The sequence below is a fragment of the Oncorhynchus keta genome, chromosome 27, assembly GCF_023373465.1.
Source record: "Oncorhynchus keta strain PuntledgeMale-10-30-2019 chromosome 27, Oket_V2, whole genome shotgun sequence".
Taxonomy (NCBI): Eukaryota; Metazoa; Chordata; class Actinopteri; order Salmoniformes; family Salmonidae; genus Oncorhynchus; species Oncorhynchus keta.
This window is the reverse complement of record NC_068447.1, coordinates 39,371,275-39,384,528: the sequence shown is the minus strand read 5'-3', so window position 1 is coordinate 39,384,528 and position 13,254 is coordinate 39,371,275. Positions and strand designations below refer to the sequence as shown.

Here is a 13,254-nt window from a genome sequence, read left to right as displayed (position 1 = left end):
TGGTGAGGAGACAGATTCTCGCCACGCCACCTGGTAGGAGCGACCTGTCAGGTAGGACGCAATCAAGCGTGGGCCGCGCCGGAGATGCCCAACTCGGAGAGGGTGGAGAGGAGGATCTGATGGTTCACAGTATCGAAGGCAGCCGATAGGTCTAGAAGGATGAGAGCAGAGGAGAGAGAGTTAGCTTTAGCAGTGCGGAGCGCCTCCGTGATACAGAGAAGAGCAGTCTCAGTTGAATGACTAGTCTTGAAACCTGACTGATTTGGATCAAGAGGTCATTCTGAGAGAGATAGCAGCTGGCCAATGCACGCTCAAGAGTTTTGGAGAGAAAAGAGAGAAGGGATACTGGTCTGTAGTTGTTGACATCGGAGGGATCAGTGTAGGTTTTTTCAGAAGGGGGTGCAACTCTCGCTCTCTTGAAGACACGTAGCCAGCGGTCAGGGATGAGTTGATGAGCGAGGTGAGGTAAGGGAGAAGGTCTCCGGAAATGGTCTGGAGAAGAGAGGGGATAGGGTCAAGCGGGCAGGTTGTTGGGCGGCCGGCCGTCACAAGACGCGAGATTTCATCTGGAGAGAGAGGGAGAAAGAGGTCAGAGCATAGGGTAGGGAGTGTGGCAGAACCAGCGGTGTCGTTTGACTTAGCAAACGAGGATCGGATGTCATCGACCTTCTTTTCAAAATGGTTGACGAAGTCATCTGCAGAGAGGGAGGAGGGAGGGGGGAGGATTCAGGAGGGAGGAGAAGGTGGCAAAGAGCTTCCTAGGGTTAGAGGCGGATGCTTGGAATTTAGAATGGTAGAAAGTGGCTTTAGCAGCAGAGACAGAGGAGGAAAATGTAGAGAGGAGGGAGTGAAAGGATGCCAGGTCCGCTACATGACCAAAAGGATGTGGACACCTGCTCTCGAACATCATTCCAAAATCATAGGCATTAATGTGTGACAGAGTGGGATCAAGCTGATTCTATACCATTTTACAGAGGCCAGGTCATGAAGGAAGGCTTGCTCATTAAAGTTGTTTAAACCAAGCGTCTGTGACAAATCAGGACAGGTCGTTTCACTGAGTAGCCATTACGAACACAGACTGTAAAACAATGATCACTAAGGTCGTTGCAGAAAACACCAGACTGATACCAGTCAGGATTACTGTGAGGATGACACTGAGGAGAGTAGCCTTTTCTGAGTGGTTGGAGTCAGACCTTGTAGGATAATCTGAGAACGATTTAGGGAGTCCCAGTGCTTTAGGACTTGGTCAGGTGGTTTATGCATGTCCCAGTTTAGGTCACCCAGATGTCCCCTGCCCCCTAGCAGGACAGATTCAGACTTAGTGTAAGGGCCTTAGGGCAGGTAGGGTACAGGCCGGTGCTGATGGAGGACGATAACACCCAGAAACAGTCAACAAAGAGCTATTTGAAAGTGTAATGCTTTTAAAACCAGCAAATCAAATTGTTTGGGGACAGACTTGGTGGAGACAACCGACCACTGAAGGTGATCCCTGGTAAAGATTGTCACTCCACCACCTTTGGAAGATCTGTCTTGCCGAAAAAGGTTATAACCAGAAATGTCCTTCTGTAGCTCAGTTGGTAGAGCTTGTAACGCCAGGGTAGTGGGTTCGATCCCCGGGACCACCCATACGTAGAATGTATGCACACATGACTGTAAGTCGCTTTGGATAAAAGCGTCTGCTAAATGGCATATATTATTATTATTATATTATGTGGAGTTGGTCCCCCCTTTGCTGATATAACAGCCTCCACTCTTCTGTGAAGGCTTTCCACTAGATGCTGGAACATTGCTGTGGGTGTAACAGTACAGCTTCCGTCCCTCTCCTCTCCTCTCCCCAACCTGGGCTCAAACCAGGGACCCTCTGCACACATCAACCACAGTCACTCACAAAGCATTGTTACCCATCACTCCACGAAAGCCACACCGAATGAAACACTTTTAGCACACACCACCGCTAACTAGCTAGCCATTTCACATCGGCCACACAGGGACTTGCTTCCATTCAGCCACGAGCATTAGTGACGTCGGGCACAAACAGCCGTGGGGCAGAAACTGAATGGCAGGGGTCGGCCATTGGCCAGTTTACCCAGCAGCTCCTGACCTACTGTGCATCATACTCCTCCGACCCATGGTGAGGACCCTCTCACAGGGGTACAAGCTGCAGTTCTGACGCCAATCCCCACCATTCTCAGGGGTAAGAATGACCTCTGTCACAGACCCCCTGAAAGTTTTCACCCTCAGCCAGGAGATTACATCTCTCTTAGAGAAGGGCACGATCACAAGAGTAAAAGCATCAGAACATCAAGCTATTTCCTATTTCCTGGTTATGAAGAAAGACTGAGGCTTCTATCCAGTTCTCCCTTTTCATATGTTTCGGATAGTCAACGTTCTCCAGACTGGAGCTACAGGGGAATGGTTCACGTCCCTGGACTTAAAGAACATATACTTCCACGTCCCCTTGTTACCTGAACACAGACGTTTTCTTGCAGTTCACCTTACAAGGCTAGGCATACCAGTTTGTAGTATTACCCTAGCCTCTCCCTGGCTCCGCCTGTCTTCACAAGATGCATGAATGCAGCCCTGGGCTTCCTCCACCTACAGGGGATTAAGATCCTTTCTTACCTTGACGACTGGCTCATCTGCGCCCCCTCTCACGAACGTGTGGCCGAGAGCACAGCACTGACCCACATAAATACACAGGGTCTTACTGTGATCAACGAAAAGTGCAACTTCACACCAAACCAAAAGTTCAAGTTTAACACCTCAGTGTGTGGACAGCATTTTTACACTCATGCAACAATTCCAGTTGAAAGCATTGGTGAAAGTATGAACATTCCAACAACTGATAGACATGCTTGTGACATCCTCTGGGGTGACACCGTAAGGCCTGCTGTCTTTAAGACCACTTCAAGTGTGGTTCAACAAATTCCGCTTGGACCCCAAGCAGGACAGAAACACCAAAATCCGAGCGACAAGGGCGTGCTACTCTACTCTGTGGCTGTGGAAAAAGCGAACCTACCTGACTACAGGTATCCCTCTCAGATCAATTCCATCAAGGCGGGAAGTAGTGATGACCGATGCTTCACTAACAGGCTGGGGAGCAGTGTGGCAACACAGGACTGTACGTGGAGAGTGGTTCCCCCACTGGAGGAAAGAACACACCAACATGCTAGAACATCGGACAGTTTACCTCGCTCTGAAACACTTTCTGCCTGTTCTCAAACACAAACATGTCTTGATGCGATCAGAGGTAGGTCTGTACGGTCCCTACAGGTGGCTCAACATCTCCTGACATGGGCCCTACCACAACTGGCAAACCTACGAGACATCCATCTGCCAGGCAAGGTGAACGAGGTGGCGTATTTCTTGTTGGGACAGAAACCGCCCCCGGGGGAATGGAGATTTTAGTGCTTCTATTCCTCGAGACCTTGTTGGTATGAGTCATCCATACTTTCAACTGTACTGATGGTCTGAAAGGTATGAAATAGAATGGAAACTTACGAATGTAACTATGTTTCAACGAATCCCTGGAAGACCATCAGTACTTTCCTGTTGCGCTGAGTCTTATTGATGTATGGTTTTACATGAAACGCAGAGGCACATCCTCCCAAACTGTCACATCACCGGTATGATTTTGTTGTTATTATTACTCAACCTTGTGCACTCTGGCCAACAGCCTGCAGATGCAGTGTGGGTATAGCCTACATGATGAGATTATTATTGGCAAAAGAGCAAGATCATTTTTATTTGTCAAATGGCAGCCAAGCATTGATCATCATATTACCAGAATAAGAGTTTAAGACCCTCAATGTTTATTGGAAAGGAGCATCAAGCTCACCACACTGTGAAGTTCATTATAATTTATTACTGAGTCGTAGTGGGAGGACCACACAGCATATCATCCATCACCTGATCACAAGTTTACTTCGATATGATGGTTAGGCTATATATGTGCATCGGGGCGGTTCCACTGCTATTTCTTGCATAATTTATTTTACTGACACAAAAAGATCCCTCCATGTTGAACTAAATAATGATCTATCGGCATTTATAAAATTGTACCAACACTTCCAGTTTCTATCACAGCTGTCATGATTTTTATATATATGGTACTTGGATGGAAATATGGTTAGTCTCTCAAACTGCCTTTCTATGCCGTGTTCTTCTGACTCTCAAACTCAGAGTGCTGCCAGCCAATGGTCATATTTTTAAGAATCATATTATATATACTTTTACCAGTTGAATATAGACACAAATCTAATTATTTTTGGAATAAAATAAACTTAAATATTTTATTAAAATATGCAAATTAGGAAATATATCATTAAAAATGTGCATATTTGCGTATTTTGCCAAATCCATTTTCCTGGACACTGTATTGAAGCCAGTCAAACTATTTTGGTTTCGGACTTATCCAGAGCAGATAGTGGATAAATACTTTTTTTCATCCTTCTATTTGTAAAATAGTTAAAGACATGCTTGTAAAATGCATTTTTGGCAAATTCTTCCAAATAAAATGTTATCTAGAATAAAGAATTGACAACATATCAACAATTCCATCTGGGCAAGTCTGGAGAATATATCTAAGGATAACCATACACCATTTGGTGAATGCAGATGCTTCTGAAGCTGAGAAAATGTTTCAGGAAAGGGCAGTTAGACGAGTACACTGAATTTGAGCTACCAAACGCTAGACCCAATCAACATCTCTTAAAAATAAGTTACTAAATATATTCCAGTTTGTAACATTCTCTATGAAATGAGCTTTTAAATTATGTGTAATTTAATGTAGTGAGCTTTGAAATGATTGAAAATTGATGACGGTAGTATGAATTTAATTTACATTTTTATATTTACTTTTTGAAAATACTAATATTGATGGACCAAAATACCAAAAAAATCTCAAAATTGGTAGGTAGGTAGATGCATGACATTCAGCCTGTGGCGCCTGGCCTTAATTATAATTAGTTTCAGAAATATGGACACACCAGTCTTGTATAATTTGTTTAACTGCCAGTCAGGCAACAAACCATTGTGTCAACAAAAAAAAGTCAGATTAAAGAGACTTTCTTTATTTTCACCCTTCAAGAGGCATACATCTTCCAAAAAAGATTCATGACAAAATAACTTTCCTTTCAGATATATTAGCATTTTGCCTCTACAGCGTTTATATACAATATCTGCATTGAAATTCATAGTGGTATGAATATAAAGAGATTTTTCATTACATTTCATCAAAGATTAAGACTATACCAGCATAGTCAATAGCAAAAATCACCTTCCATATAGTTCCAGGATGGAAAAAAAAAGTATTTTAAAAATAATACTGACGTTATAACACATTTCAAAGAACTGGATGGTACACACAGTAAACAACCCTATCCATTTAGCCTATAGGCTGTAGTGTAGAGGCATTGCTGCTTAATTCAAGTTTGTTTATGTGTAAGAAATATAAAAATGGACCAAAGTCATGCATTACACACAGCTGAATACAAAAAACCGAAACATTTTGCGATGTAAATAATATGCTTATATTCCTATAATGAGTCAGGTACATTGAACAAATTAATCAAGCTGATCTGAGCACACAAATAAAACGTATAATGCTTAAAGGCTCCTGACATCTATCTAGAACACAGGATGAGAAACTGTTAAGTGCTTGGATTCATCTACAGTTAACGTTGAACAGCAACGCTTAAAAACGATGTCGTGCGGTAAATAAGAGAGGACAAGTCCAGCAAATCCTCATAAAGCGAGTACAGGCTACATCACAAAACGTTATCAAAACAAAAGGATTGATTTGATAACAGAATACGCATCTCACACATTTGTAACATACAGCATTCTCCAACAAAATACGCTTCCCAATTGCTGAAAAGCATCAACATCTTCTGTCAAAGAAGTAACACGTGAACATCATCTAAGAATCCACAGATGTTTGTAGCACAGTGACAATTATTGAGAGCATCTCCCTATGCTTTCAGAGGCAACATTTCTAGGCATCTCCCATATACTATAGTGCATGTTGACAAAAGTGGTTTTACCAGTAAAATGAGCGGAGTAATTTAGTGTGAGGTGGTATTGGGGTTATCAATAGAGATAATAGCTGTTGTGGGGCAATTTGGAAGAAGGCAATAGTGGTTCTCATTTGTGAAGAACATTTATGAGTTGAGGATCTGAGAGGATTAGTGAAGTCAGGTTCTGGATATGAGGGGGCTAGATTCACCGTGCAAATCTGTAATGATGTAAAGAAAGTGACTGTTGCACTCTTCAAGTATGACTTCCCAGACATCTCATCCCTTCCGTGGGCTACCTGAAAGAGTGTCTGAAATGCACACTCCTCCGCTTCAGCTTTTCTGGGTTGTGTGAGGCCATGTGAGAAAACTCTCGGAAGATATCCAGGTAAGTAGTGTCTCCTGAAAAAAAGGATAGCAATGTAACAGAACATTATCATCAATAATTGCATTAAATCGATCTGGTAAATAACAGTAGGCCGACCGTACAATAATGTGGAATTTGTGTATAAAAAAACGACATCGATTGTTCAAAACCGGAAATGATTTTCAAAAATGACAGAGCCTCTAATCTCGATAAATCAACAGAGGAACAAAACCACAGTCTAGGCACCAAGACGCTCTCGGCTTCACTCGATTTCTAAATTCTCAAGCTTCAGTTTTCTGGTGACCATGGTTACAGCCAGTCGAACTCCTTTCGACCTCGTGAGAAATTCTCAGTTTGACTAATTAAAAATAACATTCCAGTCTCCTCCTGTGTGTGTGTCTATGATCAATGGCTCATACGAGAGAAGACATCCTCCCGAGTTATGACATCGGCCAGTATTGAAATCTGACATGATAGATGTTTTCGCGATCTAAAAGTCATATTCCTATTAACTTCCAGTGTAATGAGAGCGGCTTTGTCATGACGCTACGTCATATCAGCCAGATTTCTGCCTACTTGAACGCCAATAACTCAGATACACATGAAAACATGAAATGACCCCGGGAATCAATAGAACATCACTCAGAGATGCACCAAAACAATTACACATTCAAAATGGGTGAACCTTTTCTTTAAGCAGCACACCACCTACAGGTGAGAAATTGAAAACAAAGCGCTGAAACGGTTCTGTAAATAACTAATGTTATAGGGGCAAACTGGATTCATCATAGAACTCATTTGAATCCATACTTGAGTTAAATGTCAGAGGACAACGTTTCTAATCTCTGAAAATGTGTTGACTAATAGGTACAGTGCCAGTTCAGGTTAATGCGGTTAGTTGTAGTGACAGAGGGAAAAAGTGTTATAACGGTGATATATAAAAGAACAGAATAAATGAAGCAAGAAGCAGTGGGAGAAGTCAGGCTTTGAATCACATCTTTCATTTATTTTCAGTATTTTCTCATTTTAGAAGATATTAGGAAAAGGGAATGAACATAAAACGGTAGCAGTAGTGTAACTTGCACAAAGATATCCAGAGACACGTGTTCTCTAACAATATACAAAGAACATGTACAGATAAGTCAGAAACACAAAAATGAAAATACAGAAGATAGAAGCAAGCAGTTTTAAGTGTTAATAGTTTTTAGCATATTTACAGCAGAACAGTCACCTAGTCAACCAATAGTTTAATCAATCCACTGACTCATACACTGTACAACATGTAAACCTTTTTAGTGGCTTGATGCAGATCATCGGCATTGTTTAGTCATAACATTGTTTCCCAGATATTTCATAAGAGTCAGTACTCTTGGTCTCGTCTTCTTTTCTACTCATTATTTTCTCCTCAAATGACTTGAACTTTGTGTGGTCTTTGGCTTGAAGTAAACTCAAGCAACACAAAGCCAAACATAAGTTGTTACTAGCCTTAAGCGAGGACAACTAATTACATTTCCTGTTTAAGATGATTTCAAAATGGTAGTAAGCAACTGCACAGTATCAAATTAAACCTGGGCACTGTGGTCACCCTCTCGCTATGTACACACGGCATGTATAGTGTGTACACGGGCAGTGCTTACAGAGGAGGGGGTATTCTGTTGGTATTCAGAGGAGCTAGAGGGAAAGCTGGGATATTTGCATGGACCAATCTTTCTCATCGGCCTGGGAAACTATGCCTGTATATTATGGGGTATTCTATCCAATATATTCGTTTTTAGTTTCAGTTTGATTATAGACCACAGATCTAAGTGATCTGTAATGTATTTTTATGTCATGATTTGGCAGCACATCACGCAGTTATTTTCTTTTAACAATATATAAAATATTACCATACACAGATTAATGAAGTAAACGAAACCAACATGGCTTTGAAAGACCTGGGCACCGGCAACCCATGCACTATTCAACCAAGAAACCCAGAACTAATCTAATACTGTATAGCCATGATACATCAGAATACCATAATAAGTCAATATTTTCGACAAACATATACAAATACTGTACCCAATACATGTGAGTTTTCATATAATATATTTTAAAAAACTTCCATCTCATCGCAGTTTAAGGTAAATCTCGGTCATTTTCTATTATAAGATTGTGAGTTGTGGTTGTCTTTTCCAAGAAGAGCGGTGAAGGTTAACTGGCCTTGTGCGTGTGAGTGCTCAGGAAAATAAAATCTAACAAAATATATCCAGTTAAAAAAATACCATCTGCATCGTATTGATAAAATGAATACAAAAAATACAGATTATCTGTATTTAAATTATCATTGCACTATTGCTCTGGGCAGTTCATCATAAATTAATGGAGAAAGCCTACACTACTAAATGAAAATACCGAAAAGTAACTAAATGAAATTCAAATCATTGTTGGTAGGAAAAGTGCATAATGTTGCTTTAAAAATCTATTAAATGATAAAATAATCCATATCATCTACACTCAATCACAGTTGTTCCTTAGTTTCATTGTTATCCTGGCTAATCACCATAATGAAATTCACAAGTACACGCCTCTTTTTTTTCACACAGTGTGCGTGTACTGAAGAACCACCTCATGCCACAACACAACACAGCTGGAGCAGAACCGACAAGCTAGAACGACAACAACTTTACAGGCCTTGAAATTAAGGTCTGTTTTTATACCCTTGACAAGACTACCCGTGTGCTGCTTTGGTATTGTTACATGAGCAGGCAGAGTAGCTTGATGAAAGTATCGTGCAGCATATTGGTCTGATCTGGTCTTTGGTTCGGAGCACACTAACCTACCTTGAAAACCGCACGCAAACACCTGTCCCCTCTCCAAATGAATAAAGAGCAGCTGAATTAATCCACTTGACATGGTTATTAGTTAGGTTACATTATGATTTAAATTCACTTAGAAAGTCGATTATAAAGTTGGTCCCTAACCATTTGTTGACAAATGACCTAACTCTGAACTAAATGTTGCCAGTCCAAGTCAACAGTACAGTTTTGACATCATGATAAGAGTTAATGATACTGACATCCTATGCCGTTGATAAGGAATAGTAGTTGGCATATTCTGGTCTGGCCTCGTTTGAACAATGTTAGTCTGCAGCACTGGGTGAAACAGGTTTTTTAAGAGAAGAACCATAAAGCTGGGAGGGACAGCAGCGTGTAGGGAATCTGGTAGAGAAATGTGTGTTTTGGACTACGTCCCTTCCTGCACAAGATTCCCGACAGGCCTGTCCCACCACAGACCTGGTATGCTATTGGCTTCCCCTCCAACCATGACCAGAAAGGGAAAGACTGAACTGGACCAGGAAGTGTGACTGACTTCTAGCACTCAGCTATGTTGAGACAGATAAACTCTTGTATGCATTTCTTATACTGCTGTTCAGTGGGGCTGCTGGTGGGGTATTGACCTGGCTGGCCGAACGGTCCCTCCGACTCCCGCATCTCCTCGTTCATCCTGGCCAGACGCAACCTTGGGGGAAAAAAGGGAGGAGAGAGAGAGAAGGAAAGAGGGAGGGATGGAACACAACATGTCAGATGGAACCACTCATACTAGCCAGAAGTGAGGAGCTACAGTCGTCTAGCAAGCTAACCCCCGGTCATAACATGTATTTCAAAGGATCGTGTGAGGCTGAGTAAGTTGAGGGACAAGGGTGTTGTGTCCCACTGAAACTCACAAGGTGACGATGTCTGCGTTGGCTGCCTGCACAGCGATACTCAGAGGGTCCTGGCCATCCTCGTCCCCGTCGTTCTGCGTGGCTCCTCTCTTCAGGAACAAACACACCTGCCTGTAGAGGGCAGCATGGAGACGGATCAGACGGGAACATGTACTGAACGCTCCCACAGTTAAATCAGCATAAAAAGAACTGGACCCAGCAGCTTCGTCCCTTATGCCATCTAGCCCGAGGAACAATATGAATGTAAAAAAAAAAAGAACCGAACAATAATCTGCCTTGCAAGCTACATCATTGTCCATGAAAACTATTCTTTAAAAATGTTCACTAGTGACTCAAAAAGAACATTGATAATAGTAAGGAAAGAAACAGGGAACGTGTTATGCCTTGGCACTACTCACCCTGTGTGTCCCAGATATGTGGCGTGGTGCAGTGGTCCCCTCCCCTTTGCGTCTCTTTGGTTGACGTCAGCTGCATTCTGGAGCAGGAACTCACAGGCTATCAAAGAGCCCTGGAATGGAACACACACACGTTGTGAGGCTCTCTCCATATGGCCAAATAAAGGGCAGATAAAATGTGACAGAATATTGTGGTTAGTAAAAAAGCACAAGCTGACGCACACCCAAAAATGTATTAAACTGTATTAAAATAATTACAGAAAGTCGCACACTAAATATGCTCCCAAAACGTTGTGCATATTTAGAATATTGTGATCATGCATAGACATCCTGTATGGGATAGATGCACACATTCATGTATGTTGCAGTGCTGTCAGTTGAGGCCACTGAAGAAGAATATTTCAGCAAGATGCCTCCAGCGCTATTCATCGTGAACGACAAGGACTTCCTTTGCCAGTGTACTAAGAACAAGCCTGCCTGTTATTACAATGGCTCACCCCAATCACAGCCTGTATGAGTGGGCTCTTGCCATCATCCTCGTCGTTAACAGAGTTGACCTCAGCCCCGTGGGCCAGCGCCTCGGCCATGACGGGCAGGTTGCGTGCCTGGGAGGCCTTGTAGAGCAGCGCCCCAGGGTGGAGCTCACGCCTATCCTCTGGGTCCGACTGGGTCTCAGGCTCCGGCTCCATCTCAGCCTCTCCGCTAGAGTCCTCTGACACCTCACGCTCTGCAGAGAGACAGAAGCAGCAGAGTTACAAAACCAGAACAACAACCGCGACAACTAGGATTCAATGCAACTTTATTTATCCCCTCAAGGGCAATTAAGGATGATTGAGATCAATTGTCAGGGTTTCTGAAAATGGCATTTCAAAACGATGGCTGAACATATATGTTGCACATTTCTTTCCCATTCCATCAGTTACCCGTATACGTTTCTCTTACCCTCCTCTGTGACACTGTCCACCACTGAGCCGAACACTAGGATGTCTGTGCTGCCGTCTGTACTGCCCCCCAGGCCACTGTCACTGCTCAGACCTGCAGGGCCAATTGGAGCCAAGCCATGGTCACGTTAGTGTTGCTTCTAGTTATTTCACTTTACACACCACATAAAGGATTCATGCATCTCTGTGGTTTAGGGTGTAGTGTTTGTATATTAGACGGGTAGGTAACTTACTACGAGGCCCAGATCCCGTGTCGAAGTAAGAGAAGAGGTTGTCCAGCTCATCTGGACAAAACAGTGACTCTCGCCGGAACTTCCTCTCTAGAGCTGAAGCCGCTGTTAAGCACAAGGAGGGAATGTGTAAATGTTAAATGTCCATACCATATGTACTGGGTTGTCATTGTCAACTGATGGTTTAGCACGATGGGGAATAACAAATACAAAGATAAACAAGGTATCATTTCTCTAGTGGCAGGAGAGCAATTAGAGTACCCGAGGAGAGGGTGGCAGGGGAGGCGCTACCAAGCTCCTGGCGATATTTCCGTCGAGTCTTGGGCACTGTGGTGGCACTGTTGTGTCTCCGGCACTTCTTCACACTCCACCGGCGCGCTGACTTTCGCCCGCCGTTCACCAGCACCTCGGTGGCCCCCAACTTCTTCAGGAACTTCTTCTCCACGTACTTAGATTTGATCCACGCCTCCTTCTCTTGCCTGCAGAAGATAGCATGGAATATTGATTGATCACAATGACCCTAGCATCTAACCATCAAATATATACAGTATATGCCTCAGGTAGAGGCATTTGAATAGGGTGTGGCAGTTCTTACCTGGAACTTGAGGGCCCTGGTTTCTTCAGGCCCTGCTCCTCACATGCTCCCTCATAGATGTGGTTGATGACACTGTTTCCCAGCTCGCACATTAACTTGAGTAACTCAGGTTCCCATGAGTCCAACGTTAGAGAGCGCACCTTGGAGCAGTGAACCCCCAAACTCCTGCAACAGAGACCGAGACACAACTAGTCTTAATGTGATGGCATTTGAATCCTGTATGTCTTCAAGTTCCGTGGCTAGAATTATTATTGGGTAAGAAGCATTTGAAGTTAGTGTTGCTACCAACATATTTTTTTCCTTGCTTTGCTTATAACAACATTAAGAAGGCAGACGTAATAGCCTCCCCTAATAAGCAACACAGGAAGCTCCATGACAGTTGAAAAGCTGCAGTAGGGGTTTCAAATCACACGGGCGTTATCCCCTTGGAAACAGAGTAGCTGCCCTCAATGTCATGCAAATCTCCGCTCCACGAACAAAACCTTTTGGTATCCAGGCAACTGCTGCGCTGCATGCCAAAAATAAAAACTGTGTGAGATAGTGTCTCTGTATCCCTCCGCCACGCTAATGGGAAACCTCATGTGATCTCACCTCAGCACTGTGAGAAGACAGGCTCTGAGAGAAACAGATCATGAATATTCAGCAGATGGTCCAGAGGAGGTGGTGATTACATAAGCGTTGATAATTGCTGCATCTCTGCAGTAAACCGTAAATGGAGGAAAACTTTCCCCATCTAGCCTCATGCTTGACAAATAACCTAGTGGGGTACAGCTATGATGAATGCAGTTCTAGAGTCAACAGAGCCACAGTATTAAGGATAGACAGGTATTAGACAGGAATCTCCGGCTTGCTTTGGCCCGGTTAGTCAACAATTGCGTACTTTCACCATTAAAGGGATGCCATTATATTCAGTGTCTCAGTGCTGTGGTGCTTATCGTCTAACTCCCATCCTGTCTACTCACTCAATGAGCTCTCCCAATCAAACAATGCGTGATCCCATAAGTAG

The 13,254-nt window shown here is 43.1% G+C and overlaps 1 protein-coding gene across 3 annotated transcripts in view; it reads right to left on the bottom strand.

The window, feature by feature from the left end:
• Window positions 1-5,056: 5,056 nt before the first annotated feature.
• Window positions 5,057-13,254, bottom strand: part of LOC118360329 (arf-GAP with coiled-coil, ANK repeat and PH domain-containing protein 3-like) — an 88,148-nt gene continuing 79,950 nt past the window's right edge. The window contains exons 16-24 of one of the 3 annotated variants that reach the window (XM_052482389.1): window positions 12,249-12,413; window positions 11,915-12,132; window positions 11,657-11,758; window positions 11,425-11,526; window positions 10,980-11,209; window positions 10,486-10,595; window positions 10,088-10,198; window positions 9,821-9,882; window positions 5,057-6,416 (exon numbers count right to left, since the gene is read on the bottom strand). In XM_052482389.1, coding sequence (XP_052338349.1) covers window positions 6,310-6,416; window positions 9,821-9,882; window positions 10,088-10,198; window positions 10,486-10,595; window positions 10,980-11,209; window positions 11,425-11,526; window positions 11,657-11,758; window positions 11,915-12,132; window positions 12,249-12,413 — 1,207 coding nt within the window. In that variant the 3' untranslated portion in view covers window positions 5,057-6,309. Of the gene's footprint in view, window positions 6,417-7,354; window positions 9,883-10,087; window positions 10,199-10,485; window positions 10,596-10,979; window positions 11,210-11,424; window positions 11,527-11,656; window positions 11,759-11,914; window positions 12,133-12,248; window positions 12,414-13,254 lie in introns of those variants that run through there. The other 2 variants (XM_052482390.1, XM_052482391.1) reach the window with 2 other exon arrangements.